Below are 26,180 nucleotides of genomic sequence, written 5' to 3'. Positions count from 1 at the left end.
CTCTCCAGCCTATTTGAATCTCCCAATGATAAATGGTCAGACTGCAAGGACTGAATGAACTGCCCAAGAGTTATCATAGGACTGCCAATGGGTCTGGAGCCACTGTATAGTCTTTGGTGCTGATGATGTAGATGCCACTGAGGACCTGAGAGAATGAGCTGCCAAGATCAAGCCTTGCTCTGTATGAGATCCATAGTTGGACCTGTTTGTGCCCATGTTAGGGCTGCCTCCCCACTTTGTTCACTGAGTTCAGAAAGTGGGGTACCACAAAACATTAAAAACACCTTTCCTGTAAGGCTCTGCTTAAAAAACTCCCCAAGTTCACATATTCCCTGACCCTAGGAGGCAGCTGCCACCACCCATGGGAAAAAAAATACCCTCTAACCCAGGAAGATACACTAGGGATGTCTCCCCATGGGGCACCCCATGCTCTGAACCTTCCCTCAAGAGAGAGTTTAGAAACAAAGAGGTGTAGTCTGATAGCTGACCCTTCAGTCTAAGGCATGAATATACACAGACCCTTCTCAGGACACAGGGATCAAATTGTTGCCTTAAAAAAGTAATTTATTCACAAAATGAGAGAAAATAATTCAAACATACCAGTTGCAGCACATAGAATTATTTCCTTTTGATTCAGCTTAGAAGTCACAGAGTACAAGGGAAAGAATCAAATCATTAAACCAGGGGTGTCCAACCTTTTTTCATCAGGGGCCACAGGGCAATTTTTTATAAGTTCCAGGGGATGAACAGAAAATAGCCCCAAATAGTTAAGTAAAAGCTGTCTGGTCACAGTAAACAGTCAGTACCCTTTGAGAGGAAACCATAAGACTGGACCAAGGTTACATTCACAGTGAACTGCAGGAGAGAAGAGGATGAGAGTTCCTGCCCATGAGATAAGGATGATAGGCCTGAGATCAAAAAAGGGAAACCAATCAGACGACAGAAGAGGCAGGACAGAGGTGGAGTTAAACCTCAACTGTGACAGTAATTAAAAATTATTTGATCCAATAAACTGCAACAGACGTGACTGATTCATCAGAGGGTCAGTTGTGTTGAATAAAAAGATACCATTTCTAGAGTCACTTAGACCATAAATGCAGATTCAAGTAAGTCCCATCTTCTATGACAGCAGAGTTATTACAATAAGGTACCAGTTACATATACGCTTTGATACAGCAGTCCTGTTGGAGAACAGGAGCAGTAAACATGTTGGATGGAGATTTCTGAACTCCTTTGCCTCAAAATTTGTGACTATGGAGAAACCTTGTGTTTGCTCTACCTAAAACTTTAACTTAACTTAAATTGAACTGTGAAAAAGGAGTGAAAGTTTTTAATATGTCACAATAATCTATGGATTGTTTTTGGCCCAAAAATTAACCTTGGAAAACAGGACATGTTTTCAGTAAACAAATGTTATGACTATATCTAAGAAAAACTGCATAAGTCCAAACAAAAATGACTCTGTAAAGGGGTGCATTCATCTCCCACAAACACTCCTTTGGCTGTGTGCATGTGCCAGCAATCACTCTTGCCTCTGCGGTGTGTCTTCAGCGACTCAGAACCTCCAGCAGTTACACACACAGTCTTTCTGTGTGATAAAAGCCAAGCAAAACCCTTTTCCAGGGCACAAGTCCAAAACGAGTCTCTCTCACTGCCCTTTGTAACCTCTGCCTCAAGTTGTCCCTGCTCCAGGAAAGAGTAGTGCCGAGAGCTCCCTTCCTGGTGACAAAGTTGTCACCCTCTCAAGTGCCTTCTGGCCACAGCTCTTTGGGTGGGCCAATCCCCTCCAGGGTGCTTCAAAATCCAGGCCATTTCCCCCTGTGGTTACTGGGAAGGGTATCTGGGCTGACCCAGAACTCCAGGTCTCAGACCAGGGACCTTATAGATAACAGCCATCAGCTTTACCTTTGTATCTAAGTTGCACTGCTGCACCAAGTCCCTGGCCTACTGCCCTATGGTCCCTTACCATCTTCATCTTTATCTCAGAGCTTGTCTCTATGGAATCCCAGCAACCAGCTCAAGGCTCTCCCCAGCTGCTGTAAACACTATCTTGTACAAGGTCCTGCAGCTCCCTCAGCCAGCTATACACCATAGATGCGCCAACTCTGCCTAGGAACTGAAATTTGCTTTGGCCCTACAGCTCTTATACTGATCCACTGGACCCTGACTGTCCCACACACCTGCTCTAGGCAGCTTGTAGGACCCTTTACCATGCACTTTTGAAGAGCAGGGGCACAAGGCCTCTAGCAAGGGGCATCAGAGGGCATAATATACCCTGTTCACAGGCTTACAGATATAAGTTAAGGTCTTTGGTGAAACTATAGTTAGAAAATAAGAAAGCAGGGGAACTAAGTTATTTATGCCAAGACTCATGGAAATGGATTTAATTGGTGCACAGAACAATGAGGATAATATATCACTGAACTTATGCTACTTTTATGGGTTCTTATAAAAGGAGAGGTGTTGCAGTGTGGAGGAAACAGAAGCATCTTTTTCACAACTCAACCCCTGACCTGACAATTTGAAACTCACCTCAGCTTTCTTAACCTTAAATCAGAAGGAGCAGACCAGGCTAAGTAACTTCTTCCCAAGAGGAAGGTCAATTGGCTCTTCTTTAGGGAACTTTATTTTCACCTCTGAATGCTGAAGGTCATAACATTTTCATGACATCAAGTTTTCAGCCCTTACTAGGGATTCATAATTGATGTACTATAGAGGCATGTAAGATATTCTTTCTTCTTCTCTTGTTGTTCTGCTTTCTCTCCTCTCTCGTATCCCACCCTCTGTCATTCTCTATGCTCTTCACAGAACCCTAAAATCAACTATTTATACTAGTCTGCTTTGACAAAAGGATCCACCCAGATCACATCCCTGACCAGAAACTGAGCCACCAGATCCTAGTAGCAGATGATTTGGTCCATTTGCCAATTAAAGTACCCATCCATATGAACTCATGGTCCAGTGTTCCTAAATCATCAACAGAAGCTGTAGATTATTGAAATGATCTTTTCTATCGTTGTCTCTCCTCCATCTTGTGTCTACGTGGTTAAAAAGAGTAAATGCCCTTCATACATAAGGACTGAAAGTGAAATTAACCCTTTCCTCCACATCAAAGAAATTAAAATAAGAGGCAGATATTTTGAGTCTAAAAGGAGAGATTTTCTTCATAATAATGAATAAGTTGTGCAGAATTGTGCCAAGTTTCAATACAGAAGCTGCTTTTAAATTCTTCATTTTCTTGAGTTTAATCAGTAAGTATTCAACTTGAATGAATGTTTTTGGCTATTCGCCAAGTAACTGAGTAAATCAAAGGTCTTTAAAGAAAATTATTTCCAACCTATTTATCACTGCTTAATGGTGGACAATGAGAGAGTTTAATTCTCTAGGCCTTTGGGATCAGTAGCTATACAACATAATCCTACTAGTCTAGATTGCTTGAGCAATGTGAGGAGGAACAAATGGGTACAAAATATATGTTTAAAAAAGTTACCCTAAAACCTGTAAACTGCAAAGGTCACAATTAACTATACATAGGGAAAAAATAACTCTGCTATCGAAGGGTTTGCTATAACTACTGATGTTTCTAGGAGTCAGAACTGCCTATTCTCACGTAAACAGCAGTATGTAAACAAATCAAACAAGAAGAATGACTTGACATAGTTTGTTAACAAATTTATCTTAGCACTGATATTTATAAATGTCTTACCAACAGGAAAGGGGCTTTTATCTTCTAAATCTTCCCAGTGTTCAAAATCAAAAGACACATTAGGATTCTGTTAACAGAAATACAACTTAACTATATATCTCAATTCATAATATTAATGCTTTATGAACAATAAATACAAATTTTAATAAATATTTATGGCTCACCTTATGCTTTAGTAGACGGTTCCAAAATTCCTTCTTTTCTTTTTCAAGGATAATCATGGGCTCTTCATTTTTAATCACACAAACAGACTTTCCTTTAAGTATGCGTGCATGCAGCTTCATGTCAGCCATATAAAATTTGTCTCCTGAAAAAGCACTGTGTGTATTTAAACAAAAATTAATTCACAGTTTTGTAAGTGACATGGAAGCTAGAAAATAATTTTATCTCTCAATGCATATTTTGAGCCTACCTGAAAACAACCTTGTCTCCGAAAAATTCACATTTATGATCACATATATTTCTTATTTTTATCTTCACAGTCACTGTATCTTCCTTTTGAAACCATTTTATTTCTGGATAGAAACTAAATTTTTAAAAAGACTACTTAAATTGAACTTATTTCAAATATGAACACATACAAAAGTTCTAGGCATACTAACAATAACTGAACTCATGATCAATGGGAGCAACACTCAGCATAACAAAAGAATAGGAAAAAGTTAACAATCCACCCAGCAAGTATAACAATTAAATATAGCCTGTCACTTAACTCAAAACCCAATTTCAAACCGCCTCCTCTAGAAAAATATGTTCACTTATAGTAAAACTGATTTTTCAAGATGATGTTTGCATGTAGATCCCACTCTGGGAACACATGTACACTTTGCAGAGGGGTCCAAAAAGTTTTATCTAGCAGTGTCCATTAAGGATCATGCATCTACCCTGCATACCCCCAGATTCCATCTACCAAGAACAAAAAGGGTTGAATGACCCCACCCTTCCCCAGTCCCTTTGATACTCAGAACCCAGATGACGTGGTCAGTTGCGCTATTTACATCCACACACAATCCTGAACAAACACAATTAGTGTAATGAAAGTAAAGTGTTTTCTTCCAAGTCTCTGGGTATATGGTTCAGGAACAGCGATTAGCCAGCAGCTTTACCTATATGGACATGGGAGCTTGGAGATCATGTGAATAAAGATTGAGAACCACCCTGACATTATGGGCATCTGCTCTTGATGCTACCACCGCTGAAAAATATTTTGTAAATACATGGACTGAAGAACATATCGCTGCTTTGCAAATTTCTATTACTGCAACATACTGCTGAAGACTACAAGATTCTGGCACCACTGCAGGTCGCCGTACCAAGACTCAGAGTGGTCAGGTGATGACACCTAAACAAGTGGAGTCAAAATATCAGGCTTACCTCCTGCAGATTCGTCGCAGGGCAGGGGCCTCAGTACATGCTAGGGAGCTCATTACTATAAGTCCCTCTGCTGCCTGGTACATCTCTGGCATTGACGAAGAACCAGCTGGCACCAGATCACCTCTGGGCAAATCCAAGAGGATAGGGATCAGTGTGTGTGATGCAGGGACATTGGGATCTTGGGCCCTGGGAGTGCCCGGTGCCTTTAGCGTGGACAGTGCTGGTGCTGACGACTTGGACATCCTGGAGGCGCACACCAAATAGTGGGAGTGTTGCCATGCCAGAGGTTTCGGGAGAGTTGAGCCCTATTTTGGCACTGAGCCCAGAGCTGAAGACAGCATGCTGTGCACTGAAGATGGGGCACAGAGCCTTGCTGCAGAGGTTGAAGTGCTGACTCCCTGAGCAGCTGCTGGAGCTGAAAGTCATGTTCCTTACAGGTCCTTGAAAAAGGGGGTCTGAATTTGGTTTCCCTTGTCAATTTATATGATACATGGCTGCAGATCTGCCCAATAACATCTATATTGATGGGCATTGTAGAACTGGGAGAGACTATCTTTATGCTGAACAGACAGCTGTCAGCTCTGAAGTGATCCACTAAGTCTGTTACCGCTCAAATAGTGTCAGACTGAAAATAAGCTATGAGAACTACCCAGTAATCACTAACTTGAAGGACATCAGATTTTAAATGGAATTCCCTGGCATACACTGTTGCAGGTTAGCCATTAATGAAGAGACAAAGTGATCTTCTAAAGGATTCCTCCCCATGCAATGAGTACTTGAGTGATATACCAATTTGATCCATGACTACCGAGATCTTGCCCTGGAGCTTGCAAATGGCATCACATACAGAAACAATATCATGTGGCCTGATAGCCAAAGAGCGAGCCTAAATGAGTTGTGAGGGCTAGTTTGAATCCCTGGTATCAAGTAAGGAGAAGGATTCCAGAGTAGTGAGAGATCAGCAAACTGAAAGCAGAGAAGACTGTTTAGCATAAGCAATTGGCACATATTGTTAGGAGTCTTTCATGGTACAGTTACCTTTTTCTGTGATCACAGGACATTAGAAATACTGCATTTTGATGTAATACTGGGGGTATCTTTCCCAGACCTGAGGAGCTGCCTTGTATGGCTCAAAAACTTGTCTACCTTACAAAGAGAAGTTGATCCAATAAAAAATGTCTTTTTTTTTTTTTTAAATATCCTGGGACTAATAATTACATTGCATAAAAAACTTACAGATCTTTTCATGGACCACGTCATCTTCAGCATCTCTTATCCTTAAAACATCTTGAAATGCTTTGGAGCAGATACCTATAATTGCAGACACTGGCCTCATCCGTAGAGAACTATGAATAGATTTCTGTGCGAAAAGACTCCTCCCGGTGTACTTCCTCTGCTATGACTGTGTGCCTAATGCCTGAGATTGTCTGTTTTGAGAGCTGAATATGCAGATACTCAAGGATTTCTCTGTACGTAGTTTGAGATCTCAAAAGAAGACGAAACTGATGGCTGGGCCTAGTAGCCAAGGATGAGGCACAGAGGACCAGCATGGTAGCAACCAGGAATGAAATCAAGAATCTTGAGATGTACTTTAAAGGTGGTACAAGATGAAAAATTACTATCACCATAGGTGAGGGTTCTGGAGATGTTTCTCTGAAGAAAATGATGAAAAGAATTCCCTCCAATGGGAGGGACCTGTCCCTGAAGAAGCAATCATTTTTCTGTGCATTACAGATTTTTCCTTTTAATAGAAGGACAAAGGGAATTTTCACCACGAGAACCATGATTTCATATTCCAACATAAAAGATGAAGAAAAAAATAAATCAAATAGGGGCAAATCCAACTTTGGGGTTACAGCAATGGGTCTCAAACTTTTGTGCTGGTAATCCCTTTCACACATCAACCCTCTGAGTGGGACCCCTCTTAAAAATACTTACTAAAATATTTAACACTATTATCAATCTGAAGGTGTAGCAGGGTTTGAGAGTGGAGGCTGCCAGCTCTTAATCCTTCATATAATAACCTCGTGACCCCCTGGAGGTCGCAAATGCCAGTTAGAGAACTCCTGGGTTACAGTGATCTCCTTGTCAGAAGTAACACTGATGGATGTCTATGTCTCTGGTGCAGACTGAGAATAGCCTGGTGCTCCAAGTGTTGCATGAGATGTCAAGGTATTTTGTGGCAGCAGCTTGTATGCTTAGTGTAGAACTAACTGATGAAAAAGTCATCACTGTCTGAGTCAGAGCAAGTATCAATATAAATGAAGCTGATGGTGCTGAGCTTCTGCGTTGCGAGACAGTCAGCAGTGCTTTACCCTTCTTTTCTTCTGTGAGAAACAGGGCTGTCTCACTGCTCTACAGTATTTTAAGTGGAGGATCCAAATCTTTATACAATTTGAGGTCTTTATGGCATGCTGGATCATAGGTGATTCATCTCCAAAGCACTGATGGTGTGCCTTAAGCCTGAAGGGATCAGTTTGTCCTGCCCTTTCTCATGCTATGCTCTTAGTTCAAGTCAGGTCTCATGAATTTTTCCATTAGGACTATCTTTAATCTAAACTTTCCTTTAGAATATATGTCTTGAAAACTTTTCAAATATACTTTAGGGAAAGCCAACGTTCAATGGTGTCTGCATCTAAAAATGACATGCCCCCCATTTCTTGTCACTGACTTTCAGGAACAGCTGGACACACACACTGAATAAGAATGACAACAGCACCCTGCAATACAACGCTCCAGAGCTTGTACAGAGGGAGGAGCTATTTTCATCGACTAATCACTAAAATGTTTCAGAGAACATGTCTACACTGTCAAGTTTTGTCACCAAGTTTTGGCGACAAAACTCCCAATGCCATACACATTGCAATGCAACAAAACTTGGGAAAAACACACCCAGTTTCACCAATAAAAAATTCTACCTCCACAAGAAACCTTTTTTCTTTCTTCCTCTATTCCCTGTCAACTATCATACAGTGGGTACTACAGGAGGCTTTTTGCACCTTTATTGAACTTCAGGATGTTTCCCACAATGCCCAGTAGCTATCCTGGGAAGCACTTTGAACACCGCTGCCTTGAGGTCAGGTAAACAGCAATCTGCCACCCCCCCGCCCTCCCCACCCTTGCAAATGCCAGGAAATTTAAAACTCCATTTCCTGCTGTGTGGCTTAGCGTAAAGTGCTCTCAGGGCATCTGCCCAAGTGGCTGGTTATCGCTCCAAACATTCTCCTGCTTGGACCACTGGGGAGTTTTTGGATCTTACCAATGTGTGCGAGAGCAGACTGGCAGACCGAGCTGTGAGTGACCTGTAGGAGCTGGAACACATATTGCCACGTTTATTGATCCTTGTGTAAGAGGAGGAATGCTTGGGACATACTGCAGAGCAGAGTGAAGATAAAGGTGCTGAGGCAGTCATACCATAAGATGAGGGAGGCAAACCATTTTTCTAGTGCTGAACCTGAGACACGCCATTTTTAAAAGGAGCTGGATGCAATCCTGGGAGATGACTGTATGTCCAGAGCCACGAATCCTGTAAGTACTTCAGAAGTCCCTGAGTCAGCAGTAAGAGGACTTAACTTGGAGGATGAAATTATAGATGACGATGGAGAGGAGTTGGACAAGGATGTGGGACTCACAACGGGGTGGCCTGGTGTGGCAAGCAGCCAGGAACTGCTCTCATGTCCCAAGATGAATGGAGAGTCTCCTCAGCAGCTTGATGGAGAGCAGGAAGCAAGGAAAGAGATGCAGGGTAAGTGGCTCTGGGAGTGCATGCTTAAACATTGTGTCCAAGCACGGTTTTGATGCACACTGAGATGCAAACTGAATCCTGCAGAGAGATGCTCAGGGAACATTGCTTGAATTACATATTGATTTTCTCTCACAGATTCCATGGCAATGCAAGTCTGTCACCCACCTCCCTGCCAAGTGGTACCATATTCTCCCATACCATTTTCCAATCAGTACTACAGGAACCAAAACAACTATAATTGGGCCACATAAAGAGCAGGGTAACACCTGCTGGCATGCAGAAGTAGAGCCTGAGGTTCCCTGCCTACTCTCATGAATGAGATACCAACAGTGATGCCAGCCTGTGGACAACCAAGGCATAATTAGAATTGCTTCCATAAAAATCTGCTGCACAAGCCAAGACTGTATGCATGCCCCCCACCCACTTTCCGATTCCCTCAAACTCACCACATTCACAGTTCCCATAGAGATGTGTGTGTCTTGCAAAGGCCAGGAAGAAAGTGGTTGCGTATGTTGAAAAATGTGCTCATGAGTGAAATGTTTCAACCTTGAGGAGGAATTTAACAAGCCCCTTTTTGTTAGATTCTATGTTGCAGAGGAGATCTTGGCAACTCAGTTAAACCTATCACAACTGTGAGGTTTTACCCTAACCCAAGTCCTCCATTACCAGCAAACATTCGTCTTAGGTGTGTGACTGTGAACAAAGGCAAATATTTTGAATGGCGTAATGACTTCATTTTCTATTCCACAACCCATACCAATCACTAATCTGCAAGTGAAGGCTGTTACATCCCTTTCTTCACGGAATGTGTTACTTTGGATGAGGAATGGGATGCAGCAGGGAAGCAACCTCATAAGAGACATTTCAGTGACCCTCATTGCCAAAGTGGTTCCTAAAAGTCTTCCTGAAGTTAATGGCAGCCTTATGGGTGCCTCTCACAGCCCTAGGTGTCTGGTTACACAAACTGTGTACCAAAGCACTCTGCCGCCTCATTGCTCCACACATGAGCAAACATTTCACCCTTATTTTCACACACACATTAATCAAACAGCATGTGGCTAAAACCATGGAGATATGATCCTCCAAAAGGTCTCATCTGCCATAGACACACCTCCATCTCCCTTTCAATCTACCAAAGGTATATTCAACCACCATGTGGCATCAGCTCAGCCTGTTTTTGAACGGCTTCTTACTGCTGGTCAGGTGCCCCATGTAAGGTTTCATGAGCCAGGGCTGAAAGAAGTAAGCTGGGGCACCCATCATCACTAAGGGTAGTTTTACATCCCCCATTGTAATCTTGTGGTCAGAAAGAAAGTAGCTGCCTGCAGTTTTCTCTATAGGCCAGTGTTCTTGAAGATATGTGCATCATGCCGCTTTCCAGACCACCACACCTTTAATTGTGAAATACCCATGGTAATCCACAAGCTGCTAAACCTCCATCAAGATGCATCCCTTCCCGTTGATTTACTCTATGGAAAAGTGGGCTGGTGCTACAACTGGAATGTGTGCACCATCAATGGCCCTACCGCAGACTCTCTGCAAAGCCAGCCACTACATCATCCACACTTCCCAGAGGCACAGTCCTCCACAAAACGTAGTATTGCTCTGTACACTTGTCGAAGTGCAGCCCCACTGGCAGACTTCCCCGCTCCTAACTAATTTGCAACAGACTGGTAGCAATTGTGAGTGACCAAATTCCACACAGCAACTGCCACATGTATTTTTACAGAGAAAGCAATTCTCAGTTTGGTGTTCTTGCGCCACAATTTGAGGCCAGCTTAGCATACAGCTCCAGGAATGCTGCTTTGAGCATCCTACAATTCCAAAGCCACTGGGCTTCATCCAACAACTACATGACAACACAACACCACCACTCAGAGCTGGTTTCCCTAGCACAAAAGCAACAGTCTACCCTGCACAGGTGCTCTGTCAGCCAAAAGCAATGTCAGGGTTGGTGTTGTACGTGTCACTCACAGAGTCATCCACCTGAGATTCTTCTTGCTCTGTCACTAACTTCAACAGTAACTCTGCTGAAATGGGTGATGTCCTCAGAACACTGAATGCAGCACAGGAGAGACATGCTGGATGCACCATGTCTCGCAGCAGATGTAGGAGTGTGCAACAAAGAGGTAGTTTTACAAACAATGTGAAAGGATCTGGGAGCTTCTAGAGGGTGGGACACAAAGCAGTGCCTGATAGGACTTATTCACATTCTCAAGACACAGCACTTTCTGTTCCACATTCTCACAGTGCGTAGTGAAAGAAGGTGTTGCTAGGCACTGTGGGATACATACTCACAGTACATTGGTCAGTCTGATGACAAGGGAGTAAAAATGCGGCCATTATCCATCGAATGAGGGAGCCTGTGTAAACACGCTTTGGTGGCTCTTTTGGTGACGTTAATTTCGTTGCAAAGTGTCACAATTATCTCAATGAAAGACACATAAGCAGCTAACTCAAATTATCTAGATTATCTACCACCTGAAAAAAAATGTCCATGTCTGAGTTTTGCATAAGTAATGGTAGAGAAAAAGGACCTCACTCTGCCTCTCACAAGCACAGCATAAGAATTTTAAAGTCTTTCTGCTGCATCCAGTCCACTTTGCACAGTAATTATACTGTACATAATTCAAGGAAGAAGGGTCTTATAAATGCTATACTCATTTATATTGCTAAAAAAATTCACTTATTTCTGAAAAATAATTCTTTAGTGAAAATGAACCAGTTAATTTCATTAGAAACTAATAATGACTGAGAAAGAATTGGGGTGACAGTTCAGGCAATTTGCAAGCAAAGAAAATCTTTAATATCCAGGTTGATAATTCAAATCCAGCCCAGACTTGCTGTGACCAAGGCTGATGTTACGAAGTGAAGTGAAATGTCTTCTGATGTAAAATGCATGTTTGTTTCAATCTCTTTCCGAGTGCAGAGATATTACATGACAAAGACCACCACATAATTGGCATCCTTATTGGCAATCTCAGAACATCAAAATCTGAATGGCCGAAGACAATGTGGTAAATTTACATTTTTAGTACTTGAGTGTTGTGGCATGCTGGTGAAGACAGGATAGAGTAACAAACCACAGTATTTTACCTGTTCTGCAGGTAAACTGAAAATTTCAATAATCAGGGTTGTCAAATACAGCACGTTTCAGGGGTATTCAAGTTCACATTAAAAATACAAGCAGCTAAAGCAAGTTACATTTTCCCTCACTTTGGAAAGTTTACATTTATACAAAGTTAAATTCCAGTACCATTTATGATGAGTCTGTGCACGTTCTTCTGCCTTTTTAAGTTCAAATACAGCATCTAAAATAAAAATAATACATTTTACACAGCATTAATTTACTTCAAAGTTATCTATATCACGTCATTTTCATTTCTGAAACCTGTTCCAAGGTGAAGTAGAGAGAATTCAATGCTGCCAAGTTAAGATGACAAAATATTTTTCCTTTAAATTGGTTACTACTTTGGGATGTTTTTAAATCACCTTACATGGAAACTATTATGAATCATTAATTTAAAAGGAAACTATTACATTGTGTATTGAATGGTACCAAAAGTGGACCATATGCTACTGGAAAAAAGGCTATGAAAGAAGAATGAGCCATGAACCTATCAAGGTTTTAAAAACAATCTATATCAATAACCAGCCCTGCAAGTAATTTAACTCTTCATATATATATATATATATATATATATATATATATATATATATATATATATATATGTGATTTAATAATTTCAGAGAAGGTCAAACATTGCTTGCAAAACAGCACAGAACAAATTCTTAATGCTAGTAACAAAGAGATGACCACTGCTAGGAAATGGCTGGTGACATAAAGCTTTGGAGCTTTCCAAATCTTTACCATAATGGTAAAATTCTGGCAAGAATCAGGACTATCCTGACCCCTATAAGAGTAACTCTAAGTAATGGGTTCAAAACACTTGATTTTGAACTGGTGGGAATGAAGTCTCTCTAGCAACCAGCCAGTTATAAATGGATCTGTTTCTCTGGAAAGGATACTAATTGAGATGATGCCTGAAGATGGGTGTAGACAGAAAATGAACTCCAAGCTTTGCTGTATTAACAGCCATTTCTCAGCACAGAAAATAGACAAAATGAGGTGTCCTAAAGAGGAATTTCAAATCTCTTATACACAAATGCTTAGTTTGCCTTTGTTATGCTGACACAATTTTATTGGTTGAAAATTTGCAAGGAGTTTCTGCTTCAGATTTTTCCCTTCTGCAAGGGGAACAGCCCCTTCCTGAAACCCCTGGTGTTGATCACAACCAAAGGACTGCTACACTGGCTTGGACTGTGAAAGCTAAGGCCTCTCTGAATCTTCAGCATATAATTTCTGTGCACCTCAAATAGCTATTCATCTACAAATGTGGATGCTCCAGTTACCAGTTTAGAATGACTGATTGCTATCCATGGGTGTAATTCTTCTTGTCACAAATCTCATCAAGAATCTGACCAGAAGAGAACCCAAGACTTCTCAGCCCAAGCAGAGACCATACCCATAGTCACCAAGCAATATGACTATTGTATGTCTCCCTTACTAAAGCAGAAAAAACAATTTTGCTGAATGTTAACAGTTGAGAAGCTGAAATTTTTGTGGTGTATCCTGCTACTTCTTTTGCTAGTAGGGTTACTACTGCACCAACCTTTGGTTCCTAAAATATATGGCACAGGCTGAACATCTCTCATCCGGCACCCTCAGGACCTGACTGGCGCCAGACAAGAGACTTTGCCGGACAATGGGAGGTCAATATTTTCTAGCATATTACTAACACTTTCACTGTTTAATGGGATCTTAGAAGATGTTTAGGGGTGAATTACAGCTAAACAACAGCACAGAATAGTGAGAGCCAGGACTGGCGATACATACACTCAAACTTTTTGGGACCATGGGCAAGTTGGCCACACCCATGATAAGTAGTCATCTACCAGTTAACTAAAGTCATGCTGGATTATGGGTTTGCTAGACGAGAGCATTCCAGATTGAAGAGGTTCAACCTGCATTCCTTTACGTTTTTACATAACATTTTAATTAATCTTTTTGGCAGAGGAGTGAGTATTGTACTTCTCTAAGATACTTCAAGAAGAAAGATAGTATGCTGTTCATCCTGGTCTAGGGACCCTTAAACTAAGAAAGTACTGAGGATTGAGAGAGTATGGCACAAAGAGCCTGAAAGGACACCTGTCTGCTTCCCCAGGCTTGTTAGCATCTGTGAAAGCACTTCATGAGAGATGTAGTATAATATGTGCTTTATGCAATACACCAGGAGTCAAACTGAACACGGGAAAAGATTTCATCTTTACCTCCCTGTAATCCAATAATTGTGCAGCTGTGAGGAATGGAGTCACGTGTACCTCCCTCTGCACTCTCACACTGCTTTCAGCTTTAATGTGTAGCCACTCAACGGAAGAGAGAAATCCTCTCTCAATTGCCAGATTCTGAGCCCCCCTTCACTTGCAGTCTCTGAGCTAAAAAGCAGTCCAGTAGCACTTTAAAGACCAACAAAATGATTTATTAGGTGGTGAGCTTTTGTGAGACAGACCCACTTCTCCAGACCATAGCCATACCAGAACAGACTTAGTATTTAAGGCACAGAGAACCAAAAACACTTATCAAGGTTGACAAATCAGAAAAATTGTAATCAAGGTGGGGCAAATCAGAAAAGAAGATGGGTGATAGGAAAGGGGGAAGTCAAGAGTCAAATAAAATAAAGTATGTAAAAGAGTCCTTCTAATGGGCCAAGTAATTGCCGTCCCGGTTCAAACCACATGTTAATGTGTCAAATTTGAATATAAAAGAAAGTTCCGCACTCTCTCTCCGTAGGCGATCCTTAAAGTTCCTTTTCAGTAAAGCACAGACTTTTAGGTCATTAACAGAGTGGCCCACTCCATTAAAGTGCTGGCTGACAAGTTTGTGAGTTAGGAGCTTTCTGATGTCTGTTTTGTGTCCATTCATTCTTTGTTGAAGAATGTCCACCATTTGCCCTATATACAAAGTATCTGAGCATACCTGTTGGCACATGAGAATGTGCCCATGGGTCTGTGAATAACCTGGTTAGGTCCAGCGATGGTATCTCCAGACAACCTCCCAACCTTATGAGAATTCTCACCAGCAACCACAGGCTATACCACAATACCACCAATCCTGGAACTTTTCCTTGCAACAAGCCCCATTGCCAACTTTGTCCACATATCTATTCTGGAGATACTATCACTGGACCTAACCAGATTATTCACAGAATCACAGACACATTCTCATGTTCCTCAACTAACATCATGTATGCCATCACGTGCCAAAAATGCCCACATACTTTGTTTATAGGGCACACAGTAAACATTCTTCAAAGAATGAATGGACACAAAACAGACACCAGAAAACTCCTAACTCACAAACCTGTCAGCCAGCACTTTAATGGAGTGGGCCATTCTGTTAATGACCTGAATGTCTGTGTTTCACTGAAAAGGAACTTTAAGGATCGCCTACGGAGAGAGAGTGCGGAACTCTCTTTTATATTCAAATTCGACACATTAACTTGTGGTTTGAACCAGGACGGCAATTACCTGGCCCATTAGAAACACTCTTTTACATACAGTCATACCCCACAATACATCCATTCAGGTTCTGTGAATTCGAATTTACGAGGAGTTTGATTTAAAACCTCTACTTCGTTTTATGAGGCATTTCCTTGAATTTACGAGGACCGATTTGAATGTTGTGCACCTCAGTGGGACACGGACGCCCTGCAATGGGAGAAAGGCTGGGGCTCCAGGCAATGGCTGCCCACAGCTCCATCCTGCTTGGCGTATCTCTCCACAGTGCCTGGCAGCAGTTTCCCAGAGCCCCTGGCCCAGCCTTTACCTGTGGCTGGTGTGGGTCTCTGCCACAGCGCGCACTGGCAGAGCCAGCAGCCACGGGCTCGCAGGCACTCCCGCGAGATGTGGCTGCTGGGCACGCAGCCCATCCTGGCCCCGCCCCTGCCGCTCACCCCCCAGGCGGCGAGGGGGCCGCCACCACCTGCCCTGCGCAGCTGTGCCTCGGGCACCACTTGCCTCCTGAGGAGTTCCTTTGCATTTAACACCTCGGCTACCGTTGGCAGCGCATCTCTACCATGCAGCCCCACACGAGTGAGGCATCGCCCCGCGCCAACGGGGGGCCCCCTGTTTCTGCCTAGCTCCCCGTGTGGCCAGTCCCTGGCACCACCCCCTCCCTGGGCAATACAGTAATCCTTCAAGGGATTTGTATTCAGTTTCTTCATAGTCCTCCATCATTTCACAGAACTGTAACAAGTCAAGCTGGCAATGCATTAAACATCTGTGAGTGGCAAATGTCTTTCTTCTATGCTGATGCTTCTGAGTCTGATGCTATTTTATGTCCTTACAGACAAATTCAATTTCTAGTGATCCTCACGTTATGGAATCTGTTGGGCAACAAGTAACAATCTGACCTTTCAAGTATCCATTGCAACTTTTATCAGCATGTTGGAACAGTGGCATGTTAGATTTTAAAGATTGCATTGGAAAGAAATGCATTTTTGGGTGTTCATTGGCTGCCAATAAATTATGCTACTTACTTATGACAAAACCAATGTGACTGGCCTGCTTTGGAATTAAAATGTACAAGTTACTCTGTTATTCGCAGTTGTATACAGTAGTTGGTGTGTGTTGCGTTGAGTTCTCCTCTCAGAGTATTCATGGTTTGATAGTTTACAGCAGTGATAAGTGTACCGTGTATAATAGCTAAGAAAGAGCTTAACGAGAGCAGGTAAGCAGCCATATTATAGAGTAATTAATGAAGGGAAAATGCCTTGTTAGGTTGTGTTATGATAACTAATGTTAACTATTGAAGTAATTGTGTTAATTTTAATGGGATTTGGTGTTGTTTTAATGTAAATGGGTGTACATTTTAGGGCTCAGGAATGCATAAAATTTTTTCCCATTGAAATTAATGGTAATTACATTTTCGACTTACAAGAATTTGCCCTAAGAGTTTTTCAGGAACAAATTACCCTTGTAAGGCGGGGGAAGACTGTACTTTGTTTTATCTGACTCTTGATTTCCCACCCCAATGCCCCTCTTCTCTTCTGATTTGCCCACCTTGATTACAATTTTTCTGATTTGTCAACCTTGATAAGTATTTTTGGTTCTCTGTGCCTCAAATATTGAGTCTGTTCTGGTATGGTTATGGTCTGGAGAAGTGGGTCTGTTCCACAAAAGCTGACCACCTAACAAATTATTTTATTAGTCCTTAAAGTGCTACTGGACTGCTTTTTTTGTTTTGATAGAATATAGACTAACACGGCTATCTCTCTGTCACTAGTCTCTGAGCTGAAACCCAGGCACAATTCTGACTACTTTGCAAAATATTAACAAATTGTAGATTAATTGCTAGACTACACTGGTGCATTATGAAATAAACTCAAGAAGCTAAATAACAAGTGTCAGTCAGGTTTATTGGTATAACCCAATAACGCAACACAGGAAGAATGTTCAATACAACAACAATGTTCAGGAAGCTGTCTGTGTTGACATTCACCTTACATGCTCCCAAATTTATACCTCATAAAGCCAATTTTTTTTTTACTCTTCCTGTTTAAAAGTCAACCATCTCAAAATAATTGCAACCAATCAGCTTTCTATTCTTGTTTTTCTGGTACTGTGTGTTCTTTTTTCTGAACACCAGCCATTTCAGGTACCAAGAGCATGAAGCAACCTCATATGGCTTATACCAGCACAGAACATCATATGTATTGATTCTGACTGTTTCCCTATCTACTTAAGCAAAATCTTTCATTGTCAAATGCCAGGTGTTATGGAATACTTACAGAAGAGGGGAAGATTATAATAAAGGCATCGGCCAATTCAAGCTATATATAATCATCATCATCATCATCAATAACCATGGACTCGGTGCCCGATATTTGTGCTTAATTCATACAAATATATTTATGATGAAGATAATGCATATTAATATGATAAGTAGATAGGAACAGATATAGATTCAGATGCAAATAAATATAAAAAGTCTGCATGTATTTATCAACAAACCTGAAGCAGGCCTTCACGAGAGTAACAGGCTTCTCAGCATGCCAGAAATACTATCAAATAGGGGAGCAGTAAGACCAATAAAGAGCACTATGAAAACAGACAGGTCAAGCAAATGTTTCCCTCAGGATGGCAAGATAAAGGAGAGAGAGTTTACATTGACATTTACACCAGTCGCTAATCAACAAACCTGACACTTTTTCAGAGGATGCTTGGTTTTGCCTTTTTGGGACCAAGAATGTAAAGTCCGTAAAACTTATCCTGAAACAGACAGTGAGGGTTTGTCCCTGATGTGGAAAGAGTCCTGCTCTAACCTCCCCCAGTGGAGCTGAAACTTTACACATATTTTGACAACTTACATGTCTCCCCAGTTCAAAGCTCTCTATGCTATAGCAAAGCGAGGGTTGCATTCTTAAAGCTGCAGAACACCTGCAGCTCAATCCCATACCCTAGCAGAGTAGGGACTGACAGCATGTGGCTGCAGGGCATACCTCACCTCCTGAGGCACCTAGAAAGCTGAATGGAGCACATCTTGAACTTGGCTCAGAGCTTGCAGGGCTTCACCAACGTCCAGGGAAGATGTGTGAGGGGCCCACAAATGGTCATCTGCCCCCCCACCCCTGGAAATCTTGGGTGGAAAAGGGGCAAGAAGCCAGGAGACAAGGACTAAGTTGTGGGGAGGGGCTCATGCCAACAGCAGTGGCATAAAGTGGAGTGACCCAGCCCTCTCTTCTACGCTGGCTCCCAGCTGCATCATTCAGGGGAGGAAGCTTTCAGGAAGGTGTGGTTCCCAGCCCCCCACTCATCCCCACCACTCACTATGTCCATGAAAGTGGAGCAACATGGCTGGGAGCCAGGGAAGCAGAGAGGGCTAGGCCCCTGTGCCATATTGCTCAGGGAAGGTGGCTTGGGGCAAGAGAGAGAATGGGGAGCATGGAAAAGCAGGAGCAGGAAAGGGCAGCAGCAGGGCTTGGAAGGCCAGGGGCAAGATGATATGAGGGCTGGGGTGGAGGAAAGGGTGTCCTGGATCCCACACCCTCCAAGGAATGGCCCTTGCCCAGGCTAGGGGTGGTGTGGTTAGGAGTCATGTGAGGGGGACCACACAGCAAGTGTCCCACTCATGTCCCTCCCCAATCATCACCACTGCTGCCAAGGGAAGGGGAAAAAGGACCCCGCTAAGACCCAAGAAGTGCTGTATCAGCGAAGCCAGAATTAGAGCCTCAATATTCCATTAATTCCTCACCTCAGGAGAGTGAGAGAGGAGCTAAGTCCTCAAAATAAAGTCTCTACCATAAAAAAATAAAATAAAAATTAAAGTTTTAAACTAAGATGACCTGGAGTCATGGAACCATTAACTTGTTCTGCCACTGGAGGCAAAAATCTGTTTTGTGGTTTTATTTTATTGATTTTTTCCCCCTGTAGGAATTTATCAGTGTTTATTACTACAACAACAGAAACAGGTGAAGACTGGTAGAAAATCTATTAATTTTTCTGGGTAAATATTGGTGGACAGAAGGATGGGAGGCAGGGGGAAAGCATTTACACAGATTAATACTTTGATTAATGGAATTCCATGCGGTTTGCTGCCGAACAAATCCAGAACTCAAAATACACCACCACCTCTGAAAGTAAAAATCCAATGCACCTCTAATCTCAAAATAAAACTTTTCATTTGAAAAGTTTATTTCTATAGCATTAGAACTATCAGACTATAAATATTTACATTGAATAATTGGGCCACACCATTTGCAATACATACACTCATCTTCATCCTTTTGTCTTGTTTTTCTAAAACTTTTGAATATTATCTTGCATTCCGAAACACTCTGATACAGACTTGAATTTTCTTCCAATTTCAGAGTGTCAGATCTTTAGCCCATTATCTGCCAGCAGCCTGAAATGTGTATGTGGTGAGTGAAAGATTCATCAGGACATTCAGATGTACATATATGCCAAAGCTTGCATGCCTACCTGTTTGTTTACTGCATGTATCTTCTAAACCAGAGGTCAGCAACCCCCCAGCACAGATGCCAAGAGTGGCACGTGAGATGATTTTCATCGGCACAGGAGGCGGGAGCTCAAGCCCGTCTCTTCTCCCCCATGCAGCCTGGAGCTTGCTCAAAGCCATGCTGCCTGTGGATTAACAAAAGACCAGCTAATGCTACCAACCACCACTGACATGTGAAGCTCTGCTTCTTAATTTATTAATGAAACTGTAATAAGTATGACTACAGTAAAATCTTTCATATCTGGCAGCCCTGGGCCTGGGAGGTTGCTGGATATGCAAATAGTCTGGATAATAGAGAGGTATGCCTAGCAATGCATACAATAAAGAAAAACAAGATTAGATATTAAGAAACAAACAAAAACGTATGCAGAGTATTTTATTTGCCAACAAGAATAGTGTTGTACACTGTAAACTTCTACTGTACTTATTTGTATTAACTCTCACTATACAGTACTTATGGTAAATGTAACTAAAATTTACTTACAGTTAAAATTCTGGTTATTTGAGAATTCTCAATAATAGAATGCCAGATATGAAAGAGTTTACTGTATTAGTGACTTTAAAAAGTATCACCAGCACTTGGACTGTAGAGGTCAAAAGGTCAAATTTTGGCACTCCGCCTTCGAAAGGTTGCTGACCCCTCTTCTAAACTAATATATTGCCTTACTTCACCAGGCTGCTTTATATTTACACACAGATTAATGTATTATTGTGATACATGTGTCTCATGCAATGTCGCATTTTCCTAATAAATCAAGTTATTTTTATACATTTCAATAACAAACATTAGGGTGAAAATCAAAAAATGCAAATAATACTTTTCATAAAACATTGGATTTATTGTTGGTAAAAAGCAGTTTAAAATGAAAATGAGGAGCTTTACATACTGCATTCCTTTTTGAGTATATCAGGGCACTAATATTTTGTAAAGAGAAATTTAATGTCATAATTTAAATATTCAGCCTTCATGTACATATTGTCTTTTTATGGAAATAGGTTCTTCCAAATTCTCACAGTTTATCAAAAAGTGGCAGAAATACTTACCACACTTACCATTTTCCAAAGTTGCTTGAGAACTATTGCAAAGGTCTATGAATTCTTTCTCCACAAAGGAGCAATGTGGACTGGCAGCATCCTGCTCCGTCACCCCACACTGTAAGCTGATGGCATCCTGCTCTGGCACATTCAGTGGGCTAGTCCCAGGGTCTGCAACCTGCAGCTCTGGAGCCACATGTGGCTCTCTGAGGACTTCTTTGCGGCTCCCGACACTATAATTGCAAAGTGAAAAAAAAGCCTCCTCAATATTTTCAAAAAACAGTCAACATCTAAAAGCCCAATAATGAACAACTCATATCTAAATAGCAAACGATATGTAATCTTTAAACATTGGATAACTCTCCCTTTAAAATGTAGCACAGTGTTTCCCAATTTTATTTGGCCACAGAAACCTTTTAAACTCAAAAGAATTTTGCGAAAGCCACAACAGTCATATATGGAGCTGAAAAAGTAGACCACAAATAAGCAAGGATAATAATAAACAAATGCTAAACAAGGTCATGAGATCAATATTTAGTTTAATCGCACATATTTAAAAACAAAAAAAATATTACACCATGTATACAAAAAATAAAGCTCAAAAACTATATAGGCAGTTTTCAACGTGAAGAATGTTTTTTCTTTCCTTGGCAAATTCTGTTTATATTTGGTTCAAATCTGGAAAGTTGGATTCACATATCTGGAGCAGCATTCAGTCCATTTGTGTATTTTATTTTTGTTGCTGTGTAATTTGAGAACCCAGTTTCGCACAAGTATGTGCTGGCAAAGGGTAACAACTGACGAATTGCACATTTTGATGAAGTTTAATATTCTTGACATAAGCTGCTCCAAAATGATCCATGCTCTTGGTGAGTGAGTATGGGGATTTATGGTGGTATACAGCAGGCGATCACACCCCTGAATAACTGCGCGCACAGTGCTGAGTAGTGACATCACTGTTCCCATTGTCTGTCTAAGCTGGCATTACACAGGGACATGAAGTGTGGCAAACACAAATGAAAATATTTTTAATAAAATTCATAAATGCTTAAAACTTTTTTTTAAATCACAGAATGTTATTGTAATGGGATTTTCACTCTGTGAAACCCTGGATTTCTGCAGAACACCACTTGGGAAACACTGATGTAGCATAAGACACGGCATCTCTGTTTTGATCCTGTTGCTAATAAAATCTTGATTTTGAAAAGGACGCTTGTGGCATACCTGCTGTGAAAGACAATGCACGCTTTAACAAAGACAACTGAAATTAAATGTGAACTAAAATTGGCATAATTAAAGTGGGATTAAAGTGGCTTCAAAGAAAAGGAAAATCGAAGATGAAAGCAGAGAATTTCAAACTGAATGGACCCAGTCTTTTGCATTTATATCAAGTTCTACTGGGCTCCCTTTATGTCTCATTTGCGATCAGAATTCACCAACAACAAAAAATACAGCCTTGAGAGGCATTTTCTCGAAAAAAAACCACTACTTTCACCAAGCAGCATCCAGCTGCAGATGTCAGAAGAAAAGCTGCAAATGAGCTGTTATGCAAATCAGAGCAAATTAAGAACACATTAACTACATCGGTGGAATCAATAGTATGACTGTGGTTAGTTTTGTGGCAGTTCAAGAGACTGTGAAATGAGGAAAGCCATTCACAGATAGCAAATGTATACGAGTGTTTGATCAAAGTATCAGGGCAGCTGTACAGTGATTTTAAAAGCAAAAACAAAATTATTCAGAATCTAGTGTCCTCAGGAGAGAGAGGAGATTTAGGAGTGAAGGTCTGGAAGACAGTGGCACGTGTGCACACACACACACACACACACACACACACACGCACGCACGCATGTGAGGAAACAGAATATGTAAGAAGTTTGTGACTGTCCTGCAGTAAACATAGTAGTAGCATCCTTCAGTCTACGTAGACTATGGATCGCACCCTTCATAGTTCCGTTTGGCATCCTCATTTGCAGCGTCAGCTGTGACTGTGAAGACACACATGAGAGTGACAGTCCTTGCTGCATCTGTTGCATATGTAATGGGTGTCTGGCAGGTCCTTGCTGTGGGCTCGCTTCTCCTTTGCTAGCTGTCTGATCCTCAACTCACCCTTCTGAAGGCCCTTGTATAGTTCCTGCCTCCATCTGCTGTGATCGTCTGCCAGCTCCTCCCAGCTGTCTGGCTTGATGTCTACTTCCCTGAGGTCTCTCTTGCAAACATATTTGTAGCGCAGCTGGGGGCATCCGGGAGGTCTTTTGCCAGAGGCTAACTCGCCATAGAGGATGTCTTTTGGGATCCTTCCATCATTCATCCTGTGGACGTGGCAAGCCAGCGGAGCCGCTGCTGCCTGAGGAGGGTGTGCACAGTTGGGATTCCAGCTTGCTCAAGGACAGCAGTGTTGGACACTCTGTCCTTCCACGATATTCCAAGGATGCACCCGAGGCAGCGCAAGTGGAAGACATTCAGCCTCTGTTCCTGGCGGGCGTACAGGATCCAAGTCTCGCTGCTGTAAAGGAGGGTGCTGAGGATGCAGGCTCTGTAGACTTGCATTTTGGTGTGAGTGTACAGCTTGTTGTTATTCCACACTCTCTCGCTGAGTCTGGACAGAGTTGTGGCTGCTTTTCCGATCCTCCTATTTAGCTCAGTCTCCAAGGACAGGGTGTCAGTGATGGTGGACTCAAGGTAAACTCGTGGACTACCTCTAACATACAGTTGTCAATGCTGATTGATGGAGAATCAGCAACGTCCTGAGCAAGTACATTTGTCTTCTTCAGGCTGATGGACAGCCCAAAGTCCTTGCATGCTTTGGAGAACCGATCCAGCAGCTTCTGAAGCTGGTCTTGTGTGTGTGACACAACAGCAGCGTCATCTGCGAACAGTATCTCTCTGATGAGGACTTCCCACACCTTAGATTTAGCCTTCAGCCTTGCAAGATTAAACAGTTTCCCATCAGATCTTGTGTGCAAAAAGATGCCCTCTGTTGAAGATCCAAAGGCATGTTTAAGGAGGAGTGCGAAGAAGATCACAAACAATGTCGGACCAAGGATGCATCCTTGTTTGACGCCGCTCCTGATGCTGAAAGCATCCGATAATGTGCCACCGTATTGGACGGTTCCTCTCATGTCTTCGTGGAAAGACTGGATCATCTTGAGTAGCCGTGGTGGACAACCTATCTTGTGGAGCAGCTTGAACAGTCCATCCCTGCTGACCAAGTCGAAGGCCTTGGTTAGGTTGATGAAGGCAATATAGAGTGGCTTCCTCTGCGCCCTGCATTTCTCCTGCAGCTGCCTCAGAGAGAAGACCATGTCGACGGTAGCTCTCTCTGCGCGGAATCCGCACTGTGATTCAGGATACACCCTCTCAGCAATCTTCTGGAGTCTGCCGAGGATGACGCGAGAGAACAGTTTACCAGTGATGCTTAGGAGGGAGACTCCATGGTAATTGTTGCAGTCGCTTCTGTCTCCTTTGTTCTTATACAAGGTTATGATGTTAGCGTCGTGCATGTCCTGTGGAACCTCTCCCTCTCTCCAGCACAGGCACAGTAGCTCATGTAGGGGTTCCAGGAGAGTGTCCATGGCACACTTGATAACCTCTGGTGGTATACCATCCTGGCCCGGGGCCTTTCCTACTGCAATGTAGTCAGTGGCTTTCTTCAGTTCATCCATAGTTGGCTCCTGATCCAGTTCATCCATTACTGGTAGGAGTTCGACGGCATCGAGGGCTGAGTCGACCACAATGTTCTCGTGTGAGTACAGCTCGGAGTAGTGCTCGACCCAGTGCTCCATCTGTTTGGCTTTGTCAGCGATGACATCACTAGATTTGGATTTCAGAGGTGCCATCTTGTTCTGGGTGGGTCCTAATGCCTTCTTGATGCTCTCGTACATTCCCCTGAGGTTACCAAAGTCAGCACTGGTTTGGATGCTGCTGCATAGCTCGAGCCAGTAGTTGTTGGCACAGCACCTGGCCGTCTGCTATACTGTTTTTCTGGCTGCTCTGAGCGCTTGCTCTGGCTCGGCGAACGTTTGTACTCCAGGAGCGCAGCGTGCTTTTTTTCGATGGCTGGAATCATCTCATCGGAGTTAGCTTCAAACCAGTCATTTGTGTTTCTAGCTCTTCTTCCAAACACTGACAAGGCCATGTTGTACATTGTATCCCTCAGATGCTGCCATCTGGATGTCACATCGGCACCCCCAGGGTTGCTGCGCAGATTCTCCTCGAGGGTCACTCTGAACTTTTCAGCTCTCTCTCTAGCTGTCTTTCTGGCATCGATGCGGGGCCTTCCAGTTGGTTTAGAGCGGTGCAACTTCTTGGGAATCACCTTGAGTTTGGAGCAAACTAACGAGTGATCTGTATCGCAGTCAGCACTATGATAGCTGCATGTCATGAGGATGTTTTTGAGCTTATCACATCTAGCGATGACCACGTCTAGTTGATGCCAGTGTTTTGAGCGTGGGTGTCTCCATGACACACTGTGCTGTGGCTTGGTTTGGAAAAATGTGTTTGTGATGCACAGATTGTGGTACGTGCAAAGTTCGAGAAGACACTGACTATTTTCATTCCCCACACTGAAGTGGCTAAGCAGAAAGGCCATGAGTCACGATCGGCTCCAACTCTCGCACTGAAGTCACCCAGAATGTACAGTTGTTCACGATCAGGTATTTGCACTATGGCAGCACTAAGCACGTCATAACACTTGTCTTTTACTTCCGGTGTGGCGTAAGTGCTCATCAGGTGGACAGGACCGGCGTGAGTTTGAAGTATGACCTGAAGGAATCTTTCTGATACACCCATGACTAATTCTACCATTTGTAGAAGGGTGTTTCTGATGGTGAAGCCAACACCATGCTCCCTGGGTTCTTCTCGGGCTTTACCCTGCCAGAAAAAGGGGTAGTCCTTTTTCTTTAGACATCCCGAATCTGTGAGATGTGTCTCTTGCAGAGCAGCAATGTCAACTTGGAGCCTCTTCAGTTCCTCATTGATGACAGCGGTCTTTCGGGTGTCGCTGATGTCCTGAAGATCTTCAGTCAGACCTGTCAGCATGGTCCGCACATTCCAGCAAGCAAGCTTAAAACTTTGATGGTTTCCTTTTCTTGTTGATTTTCTTATTGGTTTGCCTGGTGCTCAGCTTTCAGGTCACTCGTCAGGTTTGGGAACCTTAAGCCTCACACACCCAGTGAGGCAGGTAAACTGTGGCAGGACAGTACCCTATTGGCTGGGGGCTGCCCAGCTTGAGGTGGGCGGTG

The 26,180-nt window shown here is 42.6% G+C and overlaps 1 protein-coding gene across 5 annotated transcripts in view; it reads right to left on the bottom strand.

The window, feature by feature from the left end:
- The window catches only part of TDRD12 (tudor domain containing 12), a 139,290-nt gene that overhangs the window by 8,207 nt on the left and 104,903 nt on the right, over positions 1–26,180 (bottom strand). For 3 of the 5 annotated variants that reach the window (XR_012647420.1, XM_075008300.1, XM_075008302.1), the window contains exons 26-31: positions 20,947–21,170; positions 19,866–20,027; positions 12,082–12,136; positions 4,119–4,232; positions 3,871–4,024; positions 3,707–3,773 (exon numbers count right to left, since the gene is read on the bottom strand). Coding sequence is in view for 4 of the 5 variants with exons in the window: in XM_075008300.1 (XP_074864401.1) it covers positions 3,707–3,773; positions 3,871–4,024; positions 4,119–4,232; positions 12,082–12,136; positions 19,866–20,027; positions 20,947–21,170 (776 nt within the window). In the remaining variant the exon portion in view is untranslated. The remainder of the gene's footprint in view (positions 1–3,706; positions 3,774–3,870; positions 4,025–4,118; positions 4,233–12,081; positions 12,137–19,865; positions 20,028–20,946; positions 21,171–26,180) is intronic. The other 2 variants (XM_075008299.1, XM_075008303.1) reach the window with 2 other exon arrangements.

Source organism: Carettochelys insculpta, chromosome 14, assembly GCF_033958435.1.
Source record: "Carettochelys insculpta isolate YL-2023 chromosome 14, ASM3395843v1, whole genome shotgun sequence".
NCBI classification, from domain to species: domain Eukaryota; kingdom Metazoa; phylum Chordata; order Testudines; family Carettochelyidae; genus Carettochelys; species Carettochelys insculpta.
The sequence above is the reverse complement of the archived record's forward strand: the minus strand, read 5'-3'. Positions and strand labels throughout refer to the sequence as shown.